The 23567-nt window shown below is 41.7% G+C and overlaps 1 protein-coding gene across 1 annotated transcript in view; it reads left to right on the forward strand.

The window, feature by feature from the left end:
* The window catches only part of LOC112250751 (AT-rich interactive domain-containing protein 3A), a 43045-nt gene extending 19991 nt beyond the window's left edge, over positions 1 to 23054 (forward strand). The window contains exons 4-9 of the mRNA XM_024421155.2: positions 12532 to 12604; positions 13992 to 14175; positions 14927 to 15174; positions 15474 to 15758; positions 19558 to 19647; positions 19827 to 23054. Of these exons, the coding sequence (XP_024276923.1) occupies positions 12532 to 12604; positions 13992 to 14175; positions 14927 to 15174; positions 15474 to 15758; positions 19558 to 19647; positions 19827 to 19963 (1017 nt within the window). The 3' untranslated portion in view covers positions 19964 to 23054. The remainder of the gene's footprint in view (positions 1 to 12531; positions 12605 to 13991; positions 14176 to 14926; positions 15175 to 15473; positions 15759 to 19557; positions 19648 to 19826) is intronic.
* The last annotated feature ends 513 nt before the right edge of the window (positions 23055 to 23567 follow it).

Here is a 23567-nt window from a genome sequence, read left to right on the forward strand (position 1 = left end):
GGTTAAGACTGTAGAGTTTATTTTGGGTAGGTGGGTGGAGGCAGTTGGAATGTGCCTGAGGGAGCGTGATAATCTGTCCACTCTGGACCCAGACCCTCTCAGAATGCTGCATGTCTCTATCGGTCTGTGCCAGTTGGAACCATTCCAATCTGATATGTGGGCCCTACATACAAACTAGACATGCAGGTGAGCGTATTATGGATGTCCATGTTACATGAAAGCCAGTGTTATAGCTGCCTTTAGTCAAACCTGGTCATGAAACATAGGAGTGTCCATCCTCTTGGCTGAAGAAAGGTCTGACTAAATCAGCCTCAATGTGGTCTGGGCGGAGGTCTGATAAAATATGTGGTCATTAATTAATCAACATTTCTAGGCAGGTTGCCAGTAGCCTCTGATAGACTATATCTGCCAGCTGAATTTAAAAAATGATTCATTGGGTGGATATCAAATTATACCAGCGGTGGATAATGTTTGCCAGTTAAACTGATTTGCCCCTGGTATAGTGCCATTTGAGCTGTGTTATGTTAGTGAGACCCATCCCCACCCCCTGGCACCTATACATACACCTATCCTCAGATATTTGTATATGACAGCACTTGTTTTACTACTACCCGGCCCTCTTTTTCCATTCGGAGTTGTTCACTCCCTCAAACACGAGGGAGAATCTTTAACTTTTTGTTTCTCCACCAACCTGTAGGCCTACATGTATCTGTTACTATTTGACATCTGATAAGGCATAGGACATCATAACCGTCCATTATCACAATCACATGAGGTGAGAATCTGGTGCTTTTGGGGCTACTTCCACAGTGAAAATGTACCTGTGTTATGTCCAAAATGGCACCCTGCTCACTGTACTACTTTTGCCCGGGAAGTAGTGCACTATGTAGGGAATAGGGTGTCATTTCAGAAGCAGCCTTGGTGCTCATTCACCAGAGGCAGGGCTCTACACTGACATTTTTTTTTTACAAGGAGCACGTGTGCACCTAAGTTGGAAAATGTAGGCGCACGCAAAGGAATTTAGGAGCACAATGAAAAATATTAAAGCTAGAATCTTAGATTTTTCTAGGCGCACTTTTGCTCCTAAATTAAGTCTAGGTCGCACAGCAAAATATTTAGCATAAAATGGATGCACTGTAGAACCATGAGAGGGTAAACTCCATGTTTTTACCTCCCTGTTCAGAACTGACTCATTAACCCTGCAGCTAGTGTGTAGACATACATATTAACCTCTTCTATTTGTTCAAACACCTTGAAACATGTTTTAATTATGATGACAGCATGCAGTGTATTCAGACCTCTATAACAAACATGTCCAATTCAAAGATCATTGCAAGCACTTTTTAAATAGAGAGAAATATTTAAGTAACAATATTAGCGTTTAACTTAACGATTTCCAGACGAAACCACTATCAGGGATTTTTTTTAATTTTGGGGCCTTTTAGGATAACAATTACCACGTTCCTTAAAGTTGACTAATCACAACAGTCATTGTGTTGAAGGGGAATCTGCTGCTTGTCCACAAACAAGGCGGAGAGTGCCTCAGAAATAATTGTGTTGACCTCCCGACTGTCCATTGTCTAACCCTTCTCCCATTACACTATCATTCTCAGGCTAGAAAACTCCAGAAGCAAATAAAACCTTTGTGCCCGCTCTTGTCTGTCGCCTTCTGTATTTTTAAAGACACACAGCAGGGAAGACGGAACACAGATGGACAGTAAAGAGGGTATCTCTTTAAAAATTCATTCCACTCCCTATTATCAGGGAGTTGGCATTAAATATTGATTTGCATGCACACACATGGAATGGGGGAAGGGCAGTGACCACAGGAAATGAAGGGCGAATTGGAGCCAATACAGAGTGCCACTTATTGGGATTGCTCGCCAGCACGATTCTGCTGATACAACTCCTATACCGATGGCATTCCTTAATGTTCGCCTCTGAAATGTGTTAACAGTTTCTTCCTGACTGTTTACTCAGCGCTCAAATGACAAAATACATTTAGCCTATAGCTTTGCCAGCCTACTTGTTAGTGTCAAAAGCAACTGCCATGCAGTTTTGTGTTTTAGCTTATCTCAGTACTTTTTCAAACCGTTGCCTATAAAGATTTGCTTATACAAATGTAGTCCATTGGCCTGATTTTTTTAAATAAATCAAATAAAATCTTGGAGCAAAGTCAGTGAAGTATTGTATCCAGTTCGCACAGCATTTACTTGTGACCCAACCATTTTGTATAGTGCACAACAGACCATTGGAGGAGCATATGCTGAAGACAGTTGGACAACTGAATTTCTCTACAGATCTGCCTTAAAGTGCCCTGGTGAACCTTTGGGTGTGCGGCAGGCTCCGTTTAACACAAAGAAGGAACAGGGTTAATGGAACTTGGCAACCCACGAAAAACAATGGAAGGAAAACAAAATAAACAGCGACATGGGAAGCCCTATTAAAGTCTTCTTGAATCAAGGAGAAATTAAGGGTTGTAACTAAAGGGTGTGGGAGGGAGAGAGCAGGGAGGAGCTACAGTTTGAACAACAGCCAAGCAGTACAAGTGTAGTGAATACTGGCCTTTGGCTATGAAGTAGAGTGTTGGAAAGTGTCCAGCTTCTAGTTGCTGTGCAGCTGATGTCAGAACTGGAAATTGGCAGGCGCTGAATATGGCGTCAAAGGGGGGTAGCTAGTAGCAGGAATGTAAACAAAGATTGCATAAAGGCCAGCACTTTTTTGCGTGTTCCCATTTTGGTGCTTGAACTTTTTGGTATTTGGTTTGAAAGGGAAACCTAGTCAGTTGTCCAACTGAAATGTGTCTTCCGCTTTTAACCCGACCCCTCTGATTCTGAAAAGTCTAGCCTTGTATTTCTTCATAACTGGATTTGATTTAGGCATAACCGTGAGTTGTCTGCTAATACATTGTCTGGGAGTGGACTGAGATTACACAACTTGCATTTCCTTTATTGGCTTAAAGCAATTAAAAAACTAAAAGGGTTGACATTGCTGAACTTCTCAAGCCATACATCTGTCTTTGTGGATGCCTTGTGTCTTTTGTAGTGTCTAATCTATACATTTCTATACAAGGCTTAAACTCTGTCTCCATTTGGTTCTCCCCACCTTACTGTATGAAAGCCTAGAATGTGACCTTGAGCAATAATATAAAAGATATGTATTAGTGTTTCACACTGCCTCGCATTTTTGAATCCACCTTATTTGAAATAGATTGGTGTGATAGGAAAATGTCAATAGGGTAAAATATAAATTTACAATTGAATCCGTAAAGTCCCATTATGAGTGTGACATTAATACAAAGTATGATGTGTGAGATTAGCAAGCCCACACCTTGTTTGGATCTCATTTACATCTGGAAGATGTTTAGGATTCAAGTCAAAACAGTGGACAGTGTCATGACTCTCCCTGATCTTAATATGACAATGGTGGGTCTTTGTCATCTGTTTTGTCTTGGTAGGAGGTGGGCTTGCCAAGTCCAGGCTGAGTTGCATACCTACCACCTCCATGGTTCCTCTCTTTGTCCTTTAACTCAATCTCCACAACATGGGGGAGGACAGCTGACATGGAGAGGACAAATCAAGGGTCAGCAGAGGTTAAACGTTCACCCATACAACCTATTGATCTGGATGGTCCGGTCACGCGACCAGGACATCTCCTTCCCTAAAGAGCCCCATGGAAAGGGCTGCTGAGGGGGAAGGACCTGGGCTGTCGTCAACCATTACCTTCATAGCCCAAGCCATCAATCATTCTGATTGACACTTGAGGCGCCTTACCCCAGCCCTCTGTTGCACAAACAACTGGAGCCTTTCTCTCCAGACATAACATCTTCTGTTCCCTCCAGATTGTCTGCTGGTCCTGTTAGGTGACGCAGGCTCTGGTTTGTTTCGTGACATTGGCTTGAACCCTGAGTTTCGCTACTATCTCTGTCTCCATCTCTCTAACGTTTAGAGACAACATTATCACTTCATCTCCACTGGCGCTGAATAAATGCTTCCAGCTTGCGCATGAATAGTCATTAGATGTTTATCTCGTTGCTAAGTAGAAATTTTGGGCCTTTTTGGGGTTAATTACGCTTATCAGTCTCTAACGTGGTAATGTAGTGTGGAAAGGTTCTAATCTATATAAAGGACCTCTTTGTTTTGTTAGGTGATGTTGTCGTTCTTAGAACCTGTTCTTGTTCGTGCCAATAAAACATTTCCCCACCCACTCACATTGCTGCCATGTGAAACTGCAGCTTGCTCACAGTTCTGCCCTACCTTCTTTGTCATCTATAAATATGATACTATTCATTAGACTTTATACAATGGGTGGGTCTAATCTTGGACGCTGATTGGTTAAAACCGCATTCCAGCTGGTGTCTAATCCAGAAATTACCACCAGCTAAAACTGACGTTGAATTGCCTTTTTACTCTGTTCCACCTCACTGCGCAATCCACTGTCTCTTCAGCCCAGCCAGACAATTTATAAACTTTATCTCCACTTAAAAAGCATCTAGACATTATCTCCCATTTCTTTTAGACTAGAAATTGGTTTTCAATAGCGGAGATTTGTTTAAACCTTGCTGTCTGTCTGACATTTACAACATGGTTTCAATAATGAAATTCGATCTACAGCTGTCCCATAATAATGTACGTGTAGGGGTCGGGAGACGAGACGGACAGGCAGGCAGCATTTCTCAGCCAGTGGAAATCATGAATCGGCGTAATTTGTATGGATATAAACAAAGAAATGTCAATATGAAACGGGTCAAATGAAACTAAATGCAGCTGTCTTTTCAGCTTCAGTTTGAGGTGATTGTGATAGCTGTGTTGTTGGCTAGCTTCTCTGAACAACCGTGTTCTGATGAGAGAGTACATTTTCTATGCCAGGTGAAATCTCGCACCATTAGCTCATTCTTATGAATGTATCCAAATGAATGTCACTAGAAAACAGCTTTAACAAATGCAAATGCAGCTATTTTGCTGTTATTTTGAATGCGCTTTTTGACGTGACTGTACGTTAGCCGTAGTTGGCTAGCTAGCAAGCAAGGGATAAGAACATTGCCAGCCAGTATGACAATAGAACATTTAGAAGAAACGATTGGGTCGCATCCATAGATGCAGGACAGAAAGTCTTCACAACTGGGTCGTGTTTTTGGCAACCAAACCAATAGAATGAATGACCAGATGGCTTGGGTAGCAACCTCAGACTTGTGTCAGGACTATATCTCGTGGAATGATGAAATGGTATGAATACATTCATCTAAATAAGGTGTTTCATAAAAATATGTCAATCATTATTTGAATAGGTTGGTAAGCTGTTGTTTGGAGGATATATTGGCACGGTTTGCCAGGCCTCAACTTCGTCTCGGGCCTAACGACACCCATGCCAATATATCCTCCAAACATCGGCTTCTCTGGCATTATCATTTAAGTGTAGTAAGGTTAGGCCTTTAATACATCATCCATGCAGTTAGCCATGTAGAGGCTCTCACAAGCTACCAACTATTCTACATTCATTACCAACGTCTGTACTGGCTGTGTGTAAGAACAGCTGGGGTTAATGGGAATGGGATACATGTATCATTTGAATATTGTTAATTCTATTTTCATGTCATGTATGGTCAAGTGGTGTTCACTCTCTTTTCACTTCAAATGTAAATATATACAATGAAAGACATGATTATTACTTTGCCATAGGCCCTATATAGGATTACATTAATCATTTAAATGTAGTTATTTTATTGACTACACTAATTGGCAGAATTCAAACATATTACATGAGCTATCACTGTTAATCTTAATCCACACAAATCAATTCCTTGGAAGTTATTTAGACAGTCCTCTCAACTCTCTTCAGTTCTTAGAAAATGCAGCAATACTCAATACTACTCAATACTCAATACTCAATACTACAGCAATACTATGAGAAACAGCTTTTGTTTTTGCTTCTGAGTATTTCAGTTTCAGTTTTAAGTTCTATTATGTACAGGATACACATGGTATACACCGTTCAACGAAATGCTTACTTCCCTGCGTCTTAGTCCTTTGATTGTGCCCCAACCCTCTGTTCATAAGGTGAATCTTGGATTTAATGATCGGGAATTCAGTCAGGATTAAGATGTGTTGGAACATGTTTGGCAGTGGATTCTGTCTCTGTAGGTATAGTGCTCAGAAAGGCTGAGTTTGTTCTCCGGTTTTAAAAGAGTAAATGTCTGCTCATGCATAGGTTTCTGTATTTGTTTGGGTGTAGAAAGAGGAGAGAGAGAGAGACTGGAAAGTCAAATAGACTAGTTTCGGACTCATTCAAATACAGAGTGGAACTTCTCTAGCTATTCATTCATTGACCATCCGCAAGCGTGAAATCTTTCTTACTGTGTTATGTCTTCGCACGACACTAGAAAGAGGTACAGGCTGGGGATGATTTTGGAAGACGTTAATCTTTATTTACATACTACTTTGGTATATTCTGCAAGTCACTTTACCCTGTAGGTATTAGCTCCTTATTTTCACTTCAAAAATAAACTACAGTATACTTTGCTGGTTCCTTCTTCTTGAGCTTAGATTATGGGAAAGGGGGATACCAGTTCTACAACTGAATGCATTTAACTGAAATGTGTCTTCCGCATTTAACCCAACCCCTCAGATGCAGAGAGGTGCGGGGGGCTACCTTAAATCGACATCCATGTCATCAGCGCCCGGGGCGCAGTTGTATTTGGGGGTTAACTGCCTTGCTCAGAGGCAGAACGACAGATTTGTACCATGTCGGCTCGAGGATTCGATCCAGTGACCTTTCGTTTATGCTCCTACCCGCCAGGCTACCATGTAGTCTTCATTTCCTGTTCTTGCAGCCAAGTAAAACTTTGACTTGACTTGTACACATTATTTTCCTCTTGAGTGGAAATATTCTCTAGAAGGCACAAAATATACACAATTATGATAATTTTTTTCTTAGGGAAAAATAAAGGTAAGCTCTTAGTTGTGTAACGTAATATAGTAGGCCGTAGCATAAAATAAGGGTATTATACTCAACACAATGATTTATCTGTTTTCTACACGCCAATTCAAATTGATAAATTCAGAACGTTTTTTTTCTTTTTAATTCAATGCTAGCAAACTCAGCTAGTGTAGCGTTAGCTCTTTAGCTTACTTACCTCACTGTGATGCATTTCCATTCATGTGGTTTCTTATTTGCAACTGTGGTTTTATATCTCTTTGAGTTGAGTGTGTATGAGTGTGATAATGAGTGAAAGGGAACAGCCAGCACCACATTGTGGTGTTGAACTGTCCTTGTTCACTTGACAGCCATGTGAAAATGCAAAAAGCTAGCATAGGAGGGATATAGCTAGGAACAATGCACTATTTGAATATGAGCCATCATGTACCGATGTTCACAAACCATATCCAGAACCTTCTCACACTGGTGAAGTCAAGCTGCATGTTTGCTCACTCCCCCTCCTGACCTTTCCCTCCCATCCCCCACTCGTGTGTGTGTGTGTGTGTGTGTGTGTGTGTGTGTGTGTGTGTGTGTGTGTGTGTGTGTGTGTGTGTGTGTGTGTGTGTGTGTGTGTGTGTGTGTGTGTGTGTGTGTGTGTGTGTGTGTGTGTGTGTGTGTGTGTGTGTGTGTGTGTGTCAGCCCTGCCCGGAGGTGATTGTCAGGTGTGAAAGGATGGGTAAGTGTTTGTGCAACACATCAGCTCAATGCAGTTCCCTCTCAATATCCATGTGGGGAATAGTGTTCAATAGCTAGGCCCAATTATGTGCTACGTGACACTTCTCGCCCGGTGCCATGATGATTTGCATGGGACTCCGGTTGCTGTTGTTTTTCTTAACCGGTTTGAGTACCAATTCCAGCTACCTGTGCTGGAATTATTCATGATATTTGACATGAAGCAGATTTTTTTTTTGTGTGTGTGTGTGTGTGTTTAACCCAACAGGCACACGACAAGCTTGACCTGCACACAGTAGTTAGAGCATTCAGAAATGAACATGTTGCTTATCTTGTGTCCAATGATCCAAGAGTTACGAATGAAGAAACATTGTAAACAGCCAAATAAACATGGCGCGCTCAACCATTTTATGTAGTTTGCACAGACAATGCATTGAAGTGGTCTCTGACTATCTGTGTGCCTTTTCACATTGTAACATTCTGGGTGGATCTCAGGAAATCTGGTTTGGCAGGAAACCTGCTCACGTTAAAACTCCCTGCTACTAAAAAGTTACATCTAAAACGCCTACCTACTTGGCCGTAGTATCACTGGGGCACACGTAAAAGTAATATACTGTAATGCTCACCACCAATGTTTTTGCTCACTGACACAGCTCTTTGCGAGACAATCGCACACAAGGAGACGGTCAACGCCCTATCAGTGTGTATACTATAGATTTAGGTTGATGTGACAACCTGTAGCCCCCAAACCCCACCCAACCCAGATAAACAGATGTGTTATACTAGAGGTATGTGGGGGAGGGGTGGGGGGGGTCTGGTTTGGAGGGGGGATTAGATGTGTGTGTGTGTGTGTGTGGGGGGTCTCTAAGAGTTTCCTGGGAAAAGGAAGCAGCTGTATCCAGTAATACGAGAGAGAGGCCCAACTAAAGGGAGTGGTGGTTGATAGAGAGAGGGGGTGGGGAAGGGAACCTGATTGGTGGGTTTCTCTAGTAACTTGTGTCAGGAAAGTAAACTGTTTTTTGTTGTTGTTTTTTTATTTTTTTATTGAATTTTACCCCCTTTTTCTCCCCAATTTCGTAGTATCCAATTATTAGTAGCTACTATCTTGTCTCATCGCTACAACTCCCGTACGAGCTCGGGAGAGACGAAGGTCGAAAGTCACGCGTCCCCCGAAACACAACCCAATCAAGCCTGCTTCTTAACACAGTGCGCATCCAACCCGGAAGCCAGCCGCCCCAATGTGTCGGAGGAAACACCGTGCACCTGGGACCTTGGTTAGCGCGCACTGCGCCCGGCCCGCCACAGGAGTCGCTGGTGCACGATGAGACAAGGATATCCCTACCGGCCAAGCCCTCCCTAACCCGGACGACGCTAGGCCAATTGAGCGGACCTCCCAGTGGCGGCCGGCTGCGACAGAGCCTGAAGGCAAACCCAGAGTCTCTGGTGGCACAGCTAGCGCTGCGATGCAGTGCCCTAGACCACTGCGCCACCTGGGAGGCCCAAAAGTGAACTGTTTAAAGAAAGAGGAGCATGCTCAATGGCTTTGCCTAAGTAAATTGATTCTGCTTGTCAGGGATGGTGTTGGTAATCTTGTTCAGAGTGGTTGCTGCTGTCCCTCAACCTCCCCAACTGTCTTTTTCAGAGTGGTTGCTGCTGTCCCTCAACCTCTCCAACTGTCTTTTTCAGAGTGGTTGCTGCTGTCCCTCAACCTCTCCAACTGTCTTGTTCAGAGTGGTTGCTGCTGTCCCTCAACCTCTCCAACTGTCTTGTTCAGTCCCTCAACCTCTCCAGTGGTTGCTGCTGTCCCTCAACCTCTCCAACTGTCTTGTTCAGAGTGGTTGCTGCTGTCCCTCAACCTCTCCAACTGTCTTGTTCAGAGTGGTTGCTGCTGTCCCTCAACCTCTCCAACTGTCTTGTTCAGAGTGGTTGCTGCTGTCCCTCAACCTCTCCAACTGTCTTGTTCACCCGCCACTGGTACTCCAAACACTTTGATATGGCTTGGCCCAGCTAATCAACTTTCCTTTGACATGAATCTCATGCTAATATTCAGTCTAAACCAGGGGCCTCCAAAGTAATTTTAGTGAGTGGCCCATTGTTTTTAAGAAAATCTTATTTTCAATATATAGTACAGGCTCACAGTATAGCAATTACCACATTGCCAAACCAGAATTGACTGAATCTTTGAGGTACACATTAGATTAGATGGCTGCAATTGGGCCCCCAGACATAATGTCTCAGACCTCTGGTTAAGCTATGAAGCCAAAAGGGTATCCTATACCAGATGAAGAGAGCACACAAATCTCCCTATTGACTACACACAGTTGAAGTCATAAGTTTACATACATTTTAGCCAAATACATTTAAACTCAGTTTCACAATTCCTGACATTTAATCCTAGTAAACATTCCCTGTTTTAGGTCAGTTAGGATCACCACTTTATTTTAATAATGTGAAATGTCAGAATAATTGTAGAGAGAATTATTTATTTCAGCTTTTATTTCTTTCATCACATTCCCAGTGGGTCAGAAGTTTACATACACTCATTTAGTATTTGGTAGCATTGCTTTTAAATAGTTTATTTTGGGTCAAATGTTTCAGGTAGCCTTCCACAAGCTTCCCACAATAAGTTGGGTGAATTTTGGCCCATTCCTCCTGACAGAGCTGGTGTAACTGAGTCAGGTTTGAAGGCCTCCTTGCTTGCACATGCTTTTTTCAGTTCTGCCCACAGATTTTCTATAGGATGAGGTCAGGGCTTTGTGATGGCCACTCCAATTCCTTGACTTTGTTGTCCTTAAGCCATTTTCCACAAAGTTGGAAGTATGCTTGGGGTCATTGTCCATTTGGAAGACCCATTTGCGACCAAGCTTTAACTTCCTGACTGATTTGTCTTGAGATGTTGCTTCAATATATCCACATAATTGTCCTTCCTCATGATCTATTTTGCAGCAGTCCCTCCTGCAGCAAAGCACTCCCCCACCCCACTTCGGCTTGCAAGCCTCCCCCTTTTCCTCCAAACATAACAGTGGTCATTAAGGCCAAACAGTTCTATTTTTGTTTCATCAGACCAGAGGACATTTCTCCAAAAAGTACGATCTTTGTCCCCATGTGCAGTTGCAAACCGTAGTCTGGCTTTTTTATGGCAGTTTGGGAGCAGTGGTTTCTTCCTAGCTGAGCAGCCTTTCAGGTTATGTCGATATACGACTCGTTTTACTGTAGATACAGATGCTTTTGTACCTGTTTCCTCCAGCATCTTCACAAGGTCCTTTGCTGTTGTTCTGGGATTGATTTGCACTTTTCGCACCAAAGTATGTTAATCTCTAGGAGACAGAACACGTCTCCTTCCTGAGCGGTATGACGGCTGTGTGGTTCCATGGTGTTTATACTTGCATACTATTGTTTGTACAGATGAACACGGTACCTTCAGGCATTTGGAAATTGCTCCCAAGGATGAACCAGACTTGTGGAGGTCTACGATTTTTTTTCTGAGGTCTTGACTGATTTCTTTTGATTTTCCCATGATGTCAAGCAGAGACACTGAGTTTGAAGGTAGGCCTTGAAATACATCAACAGGTACATCTCCAACTCACTCAAATTATGTCAATTAGCCTATCAGAAGCTTCTAAAGCCATGACAACATTTTCTGGAATTTTCCAAGCTGTTTAAAGGCACAGTCAACTTAGTGTATCTAAACTTCTGACCCACTGGAATTGTGATACAGTGAATTATAAGTGAAATAATCTGTCTAACCAATTGTTGGAAAATTACTTGTGTCATGCACAAAGTAGATGTCCTAACCGACTTGCCAAAATTATAGTTTGTTAACAAGAAATTTGTGGAGAGGTTGAAAAACAAGTTTTTACACCTAAGTGTATGTTAACTTCCGCCTTCAACTGTAGATGCTCTGTGGCAAACATATATGCCCTCTTGTTTATGTTTGCTGTAACTTATGTGAACTAATTTTGTCCAGACAGTTCTATTGTCAAGGCGATTATCTTTTCCCAGGCAGGTTAGGCCTATCTCAGGAACCTACAGTAGGAATGCTGGCAGAGCAGACCGGTGTGGATTGGATAGAAGGAAAAGGAAGAACACAGCGGTTGCTCTGTGGAGGAGGTGGAGGGAGGCATGGGGGGAGATCTATTACAAACTTGTGAGAGAGAGAGAAAGAGCGAGAGAGACTGAGGGGAGCCATTTTGAAGATTTATGGCACGGCACTCCTCGAAATGCAGGCATCCTGTAATTAAGACTTGCCTTGCCTCCAGCCCTACATTACCGCTCTCTCTGCCTAATCATCCAGCCCCCCATCCCTCTGATAATAAGATCTTACGGCAGCTTGGCGTCACTAATGAGCGCTAAATGCCACAAAGAGAATGGCCTGTTTGTGGTTACACAGCAAGAGCCTGAAAAAAGCCCTCCCAAACCAGGGTAGAGTTTTACATTGTGTGCTCTGGCCGAACTGTAATGATGAAGAACCTTGTGTAGCAGGTATATATATAATTTCTTTCACCTCAGGTATACATTTGGTTTGTTAGCTGCACATTTGTTTGACATTCTAGCCAGTCAAAAGATACTCTTCGCACCAGCGAGTGTGAATCAATCTTCATACCGCAATTGAAGTTGCCTCAATAGCCCACTGTGTTCCCCTGAGCATGTGATCCACTTTTACTGTTAACTTTCACTGAGCTTTCCGGAGCTCTCAGCTATAGCAGCAGGGCCACATCAGGTTTTCATCAGACTGGGCCTCCTCTCTCGACTTGATGGCATTCTAAGGCTGAGGCTCCATCCTCCATTTTGGGGCAATAATGTCTCTCAACCCCCATTGGTAATCTGCTCCCAGTTGTAACTTGTTTCATCTCTTCCCCTCCCCTCTTCTCATCTCCTCAACAGCTCTATGAACTAGATGGCGACCCCAAGAGAAAAGAGTTTCTGGATGACCTATTCAGCTTCATGCAAAAGAGAGGTGAGGGAGTGTCGTATGTGCCAGAGAGTACAGTACCTTTCTGTCCCTCTATCTAGCAGAGCCACATCAATGCCAATAACTGCCATGACTCGATGGAGACTGGAAGGCTGTACTGTTTGCCTTGGTGGATTAGTACTGGGAGGCAATGTTCTGTTCTCTAGCCCAGTGGTTCCCAACTCCAGTCCAGTACCCCCAACAGTACACCTTTTGATCGTAGCCCGAGACAAGCACACCTGATTCAACTCAAAGGGTTTGATGATTAGTTGAATCGGGTGTGTTTGTCCAGGGCGACAATCAAAATGTGTACTGCTGGAGGTACTTGAGGACTGGAGTTGGGAAACACTGCTCTATAACCCCATGTCCCTCCCCCTTCATTGACATACGAAACACCACTCTCAGCTTTCACCTCCATGGGCGGATCGTTATTCATTTGGAGATGATTGCCAAGCCCTCACTGTTCCCAGCGCGTCTAAAAGTAGAGCGTACACAAGAGTGCATGTATTGAGTTAGGAATGTATTTACTCATATGTTTAGGCTCCAGAGTTTGTATGTTGCTCCGTTCAGTTATGGTGTTTGGTTTGGTTCAGCATTCCAAGTGTGAATTGCTGCCTCAGAACATGGCAATTCAACACAAGCATATTTTATTAATCATAGTCAGACTGTATCTACAAAACAATGCAGAGAAAGATCATGGAGAGTAGTCAGCAGTCACATTGTGGGTTCATGTGGTGTTTTTATTCAAGCATTTCAAACAGCACAGTACATTGTATAATGTTGATACACAAATTAGTTCTACTTTGGAAATATAAGGCCAACATGTTGAATGTAATAACAATAAACATAAATAAACGTCAAGATAGTCAGTGTGGAAAATCCAGTATTGGAGGTTTACAGTATGTTTGCTCTCAAACAAATGTATGGGCGGGTCTGCGAGCATAGTTTCTCTAATAATTGGACACTGCCCTCTAGGGACAATATAGGGAATTGACAAACGACTGAAAGGAGTATCTTCTTTTATCCCCCAATAGCTTTCTTAATTGTTAAAGAAGATGTCACATATTTGAAAGGATAATAAGACCCAATACCATAACAAGAATAAAACAGACATGGCATTGACAATGTATTATTTATTGAAGTAATGTGTGCTCAGAAAAGGTGTGACATTGTAGGAAAACAACACCCTCTCCCTATTAGACCATGACATTTCTGTCACCAAAGCTACGCCCATTGAATGTAGTGTTGTACTCCTGAAGCGTTCAAACCGTTTCAAACGACTAGAAGGCTTTCTCAGTTCACACTCAGTTCCATAGCGACGTATCAAAAGAGAAACCTAGCAAAAGAGTATGGCATAACCACAGGCAGTGAGTTGTCTTTTCCCTGTCTCCAGGAACCCCGGTAAACAGGATCCCCATCATGGCCAAGCAGGTCCTGGACCTGTACATGCTGTACCAGCTGGTGACAGAGAAGGGAGGCCTGGTGGAGGTCATCAACAAGAAGCTGTGGAGAGAGATCACTAAAGGACTCAACCTTCCTACCTCAATTACCAGTGCTGCCTTTACTCTCAGGACACAGTGAGTACCAGGGGTTGGAACCAAAATAAACATAGTAAATGTTTATATAGTTTCTTTCTGATTGTTTTTAAACCTCTGAAATCAACTTTTTGTCTCCTCCTCCACCCGCTCCTACCACCCGCAAAATTTCAATCGCATCTCGCACCCTACACTTATCTGCCCAAGGCAACATTAAATGACTTCACCAATCAGTGTGGATAGAGCAGCTTGCTCTGGAGCGGGCAAGCTATTTACATGTTCATCCATTCTTTTCTAATAAAAAATCTCTCTAATTTCTGAACCCCACTTGTACGTCTGTAGGCTACAGTAGACTATACTTTGGAGGGGGAGTTAGCCTACACGCACACTCACTGGCTAAGATGTTCAGCTAGCAGGTAGACACACTGGAATAAGTGATTGAAAGTGAGTGCTTTGCATAGGAGTTTTGTTGCGTTTTTTTGTGGGACTGAAAAAAAATGCTGTAAAGTAAACTAATGTTATTATCCTGTTCCCATGCTTTTAAAATAACCGTTCTGTTCTGGAACAGTGTAATTCACTTTCGTTCTCGGTTCTGTTCCTCTAAATGTATTATTTTCTGGTTTTCTGTTCCGTTCCCTGAACCAGTTCCAACCCCTGGTGAACACACACACACACACACACACACACACAATTTGTAAACTTGTTTCAAGGTATACTTACTCATCCATTGTAATAGTGTTTTTCACATGATTTCAAAATGTTCCTAATACCAACTGAAATGACGTTATCACAGATACATGAAGTACCTGTACCCATATGAATGTGACAAGAGGAGCCTCAGCAACCCCAATGAGCTCCAGGCAGCTATCGACAGTAACCGGCGGGAGGGCCGCCGGCAAAGCTTCGGCAGCTCCCTCTTCACCTACTCCCCCAATGGGACCCCCACCATGCTGTCCTCCCCCAAGATGTCCATGCAGAACATGGGGATGAACGTGGCCACCAACGGAGCATCTCTCACTCCCATCCAGAAAATGAAGAAAGGTATTGTTGGAGAGCAACGGGTTTTGCTCAGATATCTTTAGAGGACAATTATGCTGCATTGAAATGAGGAAGTTTGTTTTATTTTATTTAAATTCTTCTTTCGGTTCATTTATATCATTCAGATTGAGGTGAACAGTAAACCATAACACGAACACAACCCCAAAGTGTTGGGTGGGTTCATACAGATTACCACAGAACAGTTGAAGTGAACAGTAACCCATAGCGTCACACATTTGATTTGAAATGCCAACACATCCAACACTACTATCCTGTTCCAAACTTCTCTGTTTCCCCTGCAGAAGATGAGGGCGGTCAGCCCCTGTCCGGCGTGGGCCGCATGTCTGGGCATCCTCTGGCAGGTCACTCGGTGGCAGTGGTGCAGGCGGCAGCGGCCCAGGCAGCCATGGCAGCCCAGGTAGCGGCTCTGGAGCAGCTGAGGGACAGATTGGAGGCGGGCGAGCCCCCGGAGAAGAAGATGGCTCTGCCTTCCGAGGAGCACCAGCGACTGCTGCAGAGAGCACTGCAGCACAACCTGCTGGCTATGACCGCCCAGATGCCCATGAACATCCGCATCAACAACCAAGGTAAAGAATGTTGCAATTTTAGATGCACTTTAAATAAGGTTTGATATGAAGGTACCAATATTGGGCCACCATTGTAATGTTTTAAAATGGTATAAATTGCCTTAATTTTGCTGGACCCCAGGAAGAGTAGCTGCTGCTCTGGCAGCAGCTAATGGGGATCCATATTAAATACAAATCCAGCATTGGTTCCCAAACTTTTTTACATTGTGACCTAGCTAATGAAGGCCTTTCAATTTCTCCTTGACAACCACCAAATTAGACAAAACTGTATCTCTAAGCCACAACCCAGTCTTTAGCTACAACCCAGGGACTGGCCACACAACCCATTCGTGGTTCTCAACCCATCATCTGAGAAAACACTGGTCTACAGTACAGTCCTGAAAGGGGATTTATGTCATGTAGATCAGGCCTCCTGTTCTTAAGCAAAATTGTCGATCTTGAACTGGCCATGTCAAACAATTGCGTATATTGACCCCTTTTGCACAAACAATGTTCCCAAGCAGCATACAGACTCTATACATAGAGGATTCAACAGTGGAACTTTCTTATCCTCTTATCAGTGTCTAGTAAAAGTACAGAGTGCTGGGGAATTTTCCTTGACATTTTGTTGTTTTTGTTCAAATGAATGAGTACTATTTCATGGAAATGCCTTAAAGCTTATGTAGCTTTTCCCCCCTCAACTCTTCTCTTATGTGTTTTCTGTCTATTTTTTTATATTTTTTTATTTCACCTTTATTTAACCAGGTAGGCAGTTGAGAACAAGTTCTCATTTGCAACTGCGACCTGGCCAAGATAAACGCATAGCAGTGTGAACAGACAACACAGAGTTACACATGGAGTAAACAATTAACAAGTCAATAACACAGTAGAAAAAAAAGAGAGTCTATATACATTGTGTGCAAAAGGCATGAGGAGGTAGGCGAATGATTACAATTTTGCAGATTAACACTGGAGTGATAAATGATCAGATGGTCATGTACAGGTAGAGATATTGGTGTGCAAAAGAGCAGAAAAGTAAATAAATAAAAACGTATAGATGTCCACATATTCAAGGTCGGAACCATCCAGGGTGGTGATGCTGGTTAGGCGTGCGGGTGCAGGCAGCGAACGGTTGTAAAGCATGCATTTGGTTTTACTAGCGTTTAAGAGCAGTTGGAGGCCACGGAAGGAGTGTTGTATGGCATTGAAGCTCGTTTGGAGGTTAGATAGCACAATGTCCAAGGACGGGCCAGAAGTATATAGAATGGTGTCGTCTGCGTAGAGGTGGATCAGGGAATCGCCCGCAGCATGAGCAACATCATTGATATGTACAGAGAAAAGAGTCGGCCCGAGGATTGAACCCTGTGGCACCCCCATAGAGACTGCCAGAGGACCGGACAGCATGCCCTCCGATTTGACACACTGAACTCTGTCTGCAAAGTAATTGGTGAACCAGGCAAGGCAGTCATCCGAAAAACCGAGGCTACTGAGTCTGCCGATAAGAATATGGTGATTGACAGAGTCGAAAGCCTTGGCAAGGTCGATGAAGACGGCTGCACAGTACTGTCTTTTATCGATGGCGGTTATGATATCGTTTAGTACCTTGAGCGTGGCTGAGGTGCACCCGTGACCGGCTCGGAAACCAGATTGCACAGCGGAGAAGGTACGGTGGGATTCGATATGGTCAGTGACCTGTTTGTTGACTTGGCTTTCGAAGACCTTAGATAGGCAGGGCAGGATGGATATAGGTCTGTAACAGTTTGGGTCCAGGGTGTCTCCCCCTTTGAAGAGGGGGATGACCGCGGTAGCTTTCCAATCCTTGGGGATCTCAGATGATACGAAGGAGAGGCTGAACAGGCTGGTAATAGGGGTTGCGACAATGGCGGCGGATAGTTTCAGAAATAGAGGGTCCAGATTGTCATTTAACAGTAGTTTGCAAGTCTACACAGAAACTTATGAGGTTGTGTGTGTGTCTGTGCTTCAGTAGTAGGGTTGTGTTTTCATGGTTGCTCAGACGACGTTTGGTTGTTCAGGCTGTTTGTATGTATAGTTCAGCAAGGCAGTTTACATAATAGGTTGTACAGATAGTATGTAAATGTTAGGTTGTTCAGTGACTTTGTTTAATATATTAGGTTGTTCCGTTTGTTAAGGTTGTTCACGTAGTTAGTTTATTCAGATATCAATTTGTACGTGTTAGATTGTTTAATGAATTAGTTTGTTTATAAATTAGGTTGTGCATTTAGTTAGTTTACAGTGCTTTCAGAAAGTATTCCTGCCCCTTGACTTATTCCAAATTGTTGTTACTTCCTGAATTCAAAATGTATTAAATAGATTTTTTTTCTCACCCATCTACACACAAAACCCCATAATGACAAGGTGAAAACCTGTTTTTAGAAATGTTAGCACATTTTGAAATGAAATACAGTATCTAATTTACATAACTATTCACACCTCTGAGTAAATACTTTGTAGAAGCACCTTTGGCAGCAATTACATCTGTGAGTCTTTCTGGGTAAGTTTCTAAGAGCTTCCCACACCTGGATTCTGCAACATTTTCCATTGTTCCTTTCAAAAGTCTTCAAGCTCTCTCAAATCTGTTTTGGATCATTCCTAGACAACCATTTTCAGGTCTTGCCATAGATTTTCAAGTAGATTGAAGTCAAAACTGTAACTCGGCCACTCAGGAACATTCACTGTCTTCTTAAAGTAAGCAACTCCAGTGTAGAATTGGCCTTGTGTTTTTGGTTATTGACCTGCTGAAAGGTGAATTCATCTCTGGGTGTCTGGTGGAAAGCAGACTGAACCAGGTTCTCTAGGATTTTGCCTGTGCTTAGCTCCATTCCGTTTATTTTTTATCCTGAAACTCCCCCATCCTTAACAATTACAAACATATTCATAACATGATGCAGACACCACTATGCTTGAACATATGGAGAATGATACTCAGTAATGTGTTGTATTGGGATTTGCCCCAAACATAACTTTTAATTGCTTTGACACATATTTTTTTGCAGTATTACTTTAGTGCCTTGTTGCAAACAGGATGCATGTTTTATAGTATTTGTTTTCTTTACAGGCTTCCTTCTTTTCACTCTGTTAATTAAGTTAGTAATGTGGAGTAACTACAATGTTGTTCATCCATCCTCAGTTTTCCTGTACCACAGCCATTAAATTCTGTAACGGTTTTAAAGTCATGGTGAAATCCCTGAGTGGTTTCCTTCCTCTCCGGCAACTGAGTTAGGAAGGACACCTGTATATTTGTAGTGACTGGGTGTATTGATACACCATCCAAAGTGCAATTATTAACTTCACCACATATAATTGTACATATAATTTAAGAATATTTACCCAATGATTCTTGAATAATATAACATATAAATGCATCATGAGCTTAGTTTAACTGTCATACCCCATCAACCTGAAATATAAGCATGTTTTACTCCAATGTTTGTAAACAAGTATCCTATTTTCCGAAAATCGTCAGTCCACATATCAAGTGTAATTGCGCCATTGTATTTGCCCAAGTTCTCTCGCAACTCCACGACCACCCTCCAGCAGATTTGTAAACAAAATGAATGTAAACAAACACTATATAGCCTCAAAACATGGCTAAACTATAATTTTGACATGGATGGTCTGTCCTTGCATCCATATCGGTGTCTATGAATTTGAGATGGGTTATGTTTCTCCAGCCCCATCCCTCAGCTTTTTACGGAAACAGGGGCAGGGAAAAAACGCTTTGTTGTTTCAACTGCTGATTGCTGCTTTAAACATCACCTATGAATGCTGTGTACGTTACATGCTGTATGTGTTTTCTCAGGTGGCCGGCAGGACTCCGCTCTCAATCTCACCACAAATGGCATGAGCAGCATCAGTATGTCAGTGGAGCTCAATGGAGTCATGTACACCGGTGAGTCACCAGTCAGTCAACGACACTCTTGTGTTACTACAACTGTCATTCCTGACCTGTTGCAACACACAACATTGGACCTTTTGTAGGTCAGGAAAACACAAGTTGAACTTTCAACTTGCTATCTTTTTGCAATGACATAAATGTTACTGTAAGTCTGTTTTTTTGTTTTCATTCAGGTATGCTTTTTGCTCAGGCAGCAGGGTCAGCCTCTTCAGGCCCCTCTGGATCATCAAGTAACAACAAAGCCCCTGGTGGGCGCAGTGGATCCCAGCCGCTCCCCTACACACCTACCTCAATTAACCCATCATCTTAACAACTCTGAACCCTTCACTTTTTGATGCCAAAACTAAAGCCAAAAAAACCCTACCAAATTTTCTAAATAGCCTATGCCAAAAAAAAACATATACAGAAAAACAAACTAAAACTCTGTGTACTTCAAGTGGTCTATCTCAGGTTCTCTCATATCTTCTCTCCTCTTCTGTTCTTTAGCCAAAATAAGTTTGAATAACCCAACAAAGAGCCAGTATATGATTACGATATATGCACAGCCTGTGAATAATTTATTTCTACATAAATACAGTGTCTAAGAACAAATAAAAATAATAGGTTGGAAGGGTAATGCACTGTTTACACGTAACACAGCTACTGACTCACAATTAAACTTGTTTTATTTTTAACATTATTATTCTCATCTTTATTATTATTATCATCATCATCACTAACAATATAGTTATTGCAAAAAAAAATATATTTGGATTCTATAAAGTAGAACATTTTAAATATCTTCTATTTTAAGTAGAAAAGCTTTAAAGATTTTATTTCTTCAGGGCATAACAAAGTAACATTGTGACCTCATGTTATAGAAAACCTCTTCATTTGCATAATGCAGTTGCACACAAATCAATATTTGCTGAGATTGTCTATTAATTGTACCTCAGACACAGGTTCACAAGTCTCTGTGGTCACGATGCAAGATCATTTAATTTTTTTTCCTGGTGGAAGTCAACAGGAATTGTTAATGCTCATTGGGACTTATATGTGCAGACATGTTGGTTTTCCTCAGGTGTCTGCCAGCTTGCTGTGAAACAATCACTTTGTATTTCACTGCTTTACGTTTCTGTCATAGTTACAAACTATACAACTGTTTGAGTGTTTGTTTTGTTTATGACCCGTTTAAACCATTTGTTTTTTTAGTTTTAGAATGTAGTTTTCTATCCGGTTGTCTCATCAATTACCCAGGGTCCTCTGTACTTGTATAAGTAGAGGGATCATCTTCACTCTAAAGTTAGCTGCTCTTTTGGATGTCCTTACTTACAGCTTATAGTAGGGGATTGATGGGTGCAGGAATTCTTAGCTCTGCAATAGTGCTGCTTTAAAACAGAGGTTTGGGGTTGAAGTAGCTTTTACTTAGGGGCTTGAAATCATGTCTTAAAAGCACCTACACATTGATATGACATCTTCATAACAACAAAGTGTTTATGAATTTAGGTACGTGCTTGCATTACGTAGGGCTGCTTATGTAAAGGATTGGGGTGGAAACAGCCAATCAATTCCTGTCTTTGGGTCAGCACTGCTCTTCAAATTGACCTTTTGACCTCCTTGTCCCCAAGGCAACAACTGAGCATCTGGTCATTAAGAAAATATCTATTTTTATCAGATATCCATTGATTTGCAGCGCTCAGAAATATTTGCATTTTAACCGCTAAGGTACCACAGCTACTACGAAGGTTGTTTCTGCATCTTCAAGAAACTGCATGGATTCAGACTCTTTTCGAGTTCAGAATCCTCAGCGAGGGTGGATTTTTGAGTTCATTGTAGCGACAATCAAGAGATGTTACAACATTGTATACCTCGTATGTTCTGTTTTTCCACAATGAAGACCCTCTACCTCAAAGACTATGATTAGACTATATCTCTTGTAAGATTACACAGTACCTTAATGAAGTAGTATATTGCGGTTATATCTTAAAGTGTGATATATTATGCTGCGTTTCATGACTTGGGTCTATACTGTACAATGTATTGACAGAGATAAGAGATTGTAGTTGGATTGTGGTCAGGGAATTCAGCTTTTGATAAATAATGGTTGGAAGGAAAGATTATTGCAGACAATCATTTTAAACCTTTAATCTTTCCTCTATCATAGCTGATGATAATTACTTTGGATATTTTTTGGCAACATGCAATGGAGACCAGGGACGCCTCAGTCAGGAATACTTCTTTTATTACTCTGGGATGCTGCCCCCTAGTGGACTTCTTTGTTACAGTGCACAATCATACGTTTCAGGGATGGATATGGTTGTTTTTTGAGGCCCCTATAGCTAACATACAGAAGTGTTCTCTTGAAAAAAATGACTTGCCTTTCCCCTGTTGATATTTGATTGCAAGCCCCCGATTTCTTCATCTCAACCAAAGTTAAGAGACTTACTTATTTCTAATCAGAATCATTCCATGAATTTTCAGCCTTGATATGAGATTTACCACTTGCTTGAACTATTTGTTTGGTAGATAGTATATTGCAGGGACAACCAAAACATATGTGGAGATTAAATCAAATGAAATGTTATGATAAAATATCTGCTGTAATTGCAAGATGCCTTATGCTGTGACAATTCTTCTATGAATGAACCTGTATAGGTAACACTTCTGAAAAGGCTTTGGATGGCTGTAGATATGAGTTACTTTGTTTTCACGTTTTAGTTCTTTCTTTAACAAATATGATATAGAAACCTAGCACAGAGATTACACGATGACATGTATCATAATATTAATAATAACAGTCATAATATGAATGACGATAATAGTATCGTGAGATTTGGGGAAGCACTAGGTTGACATACCGGCCTTGGTTTTGTTAACTATTTTGTTTTCATGTACAGTACTTGGAAATTCAGAGTATAAATGAGGCTTTTTGTCTTTTACTTCTCAGGAATATACTTCTACCTCCAGTTTTACAGATGTATCCCTGCTAGGGCTAAAGTTGGTGGGTGCACAAAGGGTCGCACTCTTCATTGGTGTTCTAGTTGGTTTTTCAGCTTTCAACTACTTCTTATAGATACAGGCACAAAAGTATTTTTTAATCTGTTCTGTACACGTGTGCAATTTTTTTTCTCCATTATTTTCCATGATGAACCTTTCCACTGAATGGGATGCTTCCCAAGATATGAGGAAACAAGTGAAGATGAAGTGTGGCATGTTGTGCCTCTTTAATAACCAGTTATTAGTATGGTGTAGTGCCCAAATAACAGATCGTCAACAACATGCTTTTTTAGAATGTTTGACCTCTAATGCTTTTAACCATTTACTGAGGGGTGACAAACTATTCTTGCATATTTAATCAATATGTGTTTGTGTGAATGTTTTATTGGGGATTTTAATAAATATCACTTTTTCCTAGAATGTCAGCTGAGGTGTTACGTGCTGTTCTTGTCAACACAAATATACAGTACCAGTCAAAAGTTTAGGATTTTTATTTGTACTATTTTCTACATTGTAGAATAATAGTGAATACATCAAAACTATGTAATAACACATAGAATCATGTAGTAATCAAAAAAGTGTTAAACAAATCTAAATATATCTGAGATTCTTTAAAGTAGCCACCCATTGCCTTGATGACAGCTTTACACACTCTTGGCATTCTCTCAACCAGATTCAGCTGGAATGCTTTTCCAACAGTCTTGAAGGAGTTCCCACATGTGCTGAGCACTCGTTGGCTGCTTTTCCTTCACTCTGCGGTCCAACTCATCCCAAACCATCTCAATTGGGTTGAGGTTGGGTGATTGTGGAGGCCAGGTCATCTGATGCAGCACTCCATCACTCTCCTTCTTGGTCTAATAGCCCTTACACAGTCTGGAGGCGTGTTGGGTCATTGTCCTGTTGAAAAACAAACGATAGTGGGACTAAGCGCAAACCAG

The sequence above is a fragment of the Oncorhynchus tshawytscha genome, linkage group LG05, assembly GCF_018296145.1.
Source record: "Oncorhynchus tshawytscha isolate Ot180627B linkage group LG05, Otsh_v2.0, whole genome shotgun sequence".
Lineage (NCBI taxonomy): Eukaryota > Metazoa > Chordata > Actinopteri > Salmoniformes > Salmonidae > Oncorhynchus > Oncorhynchus tshawytscha.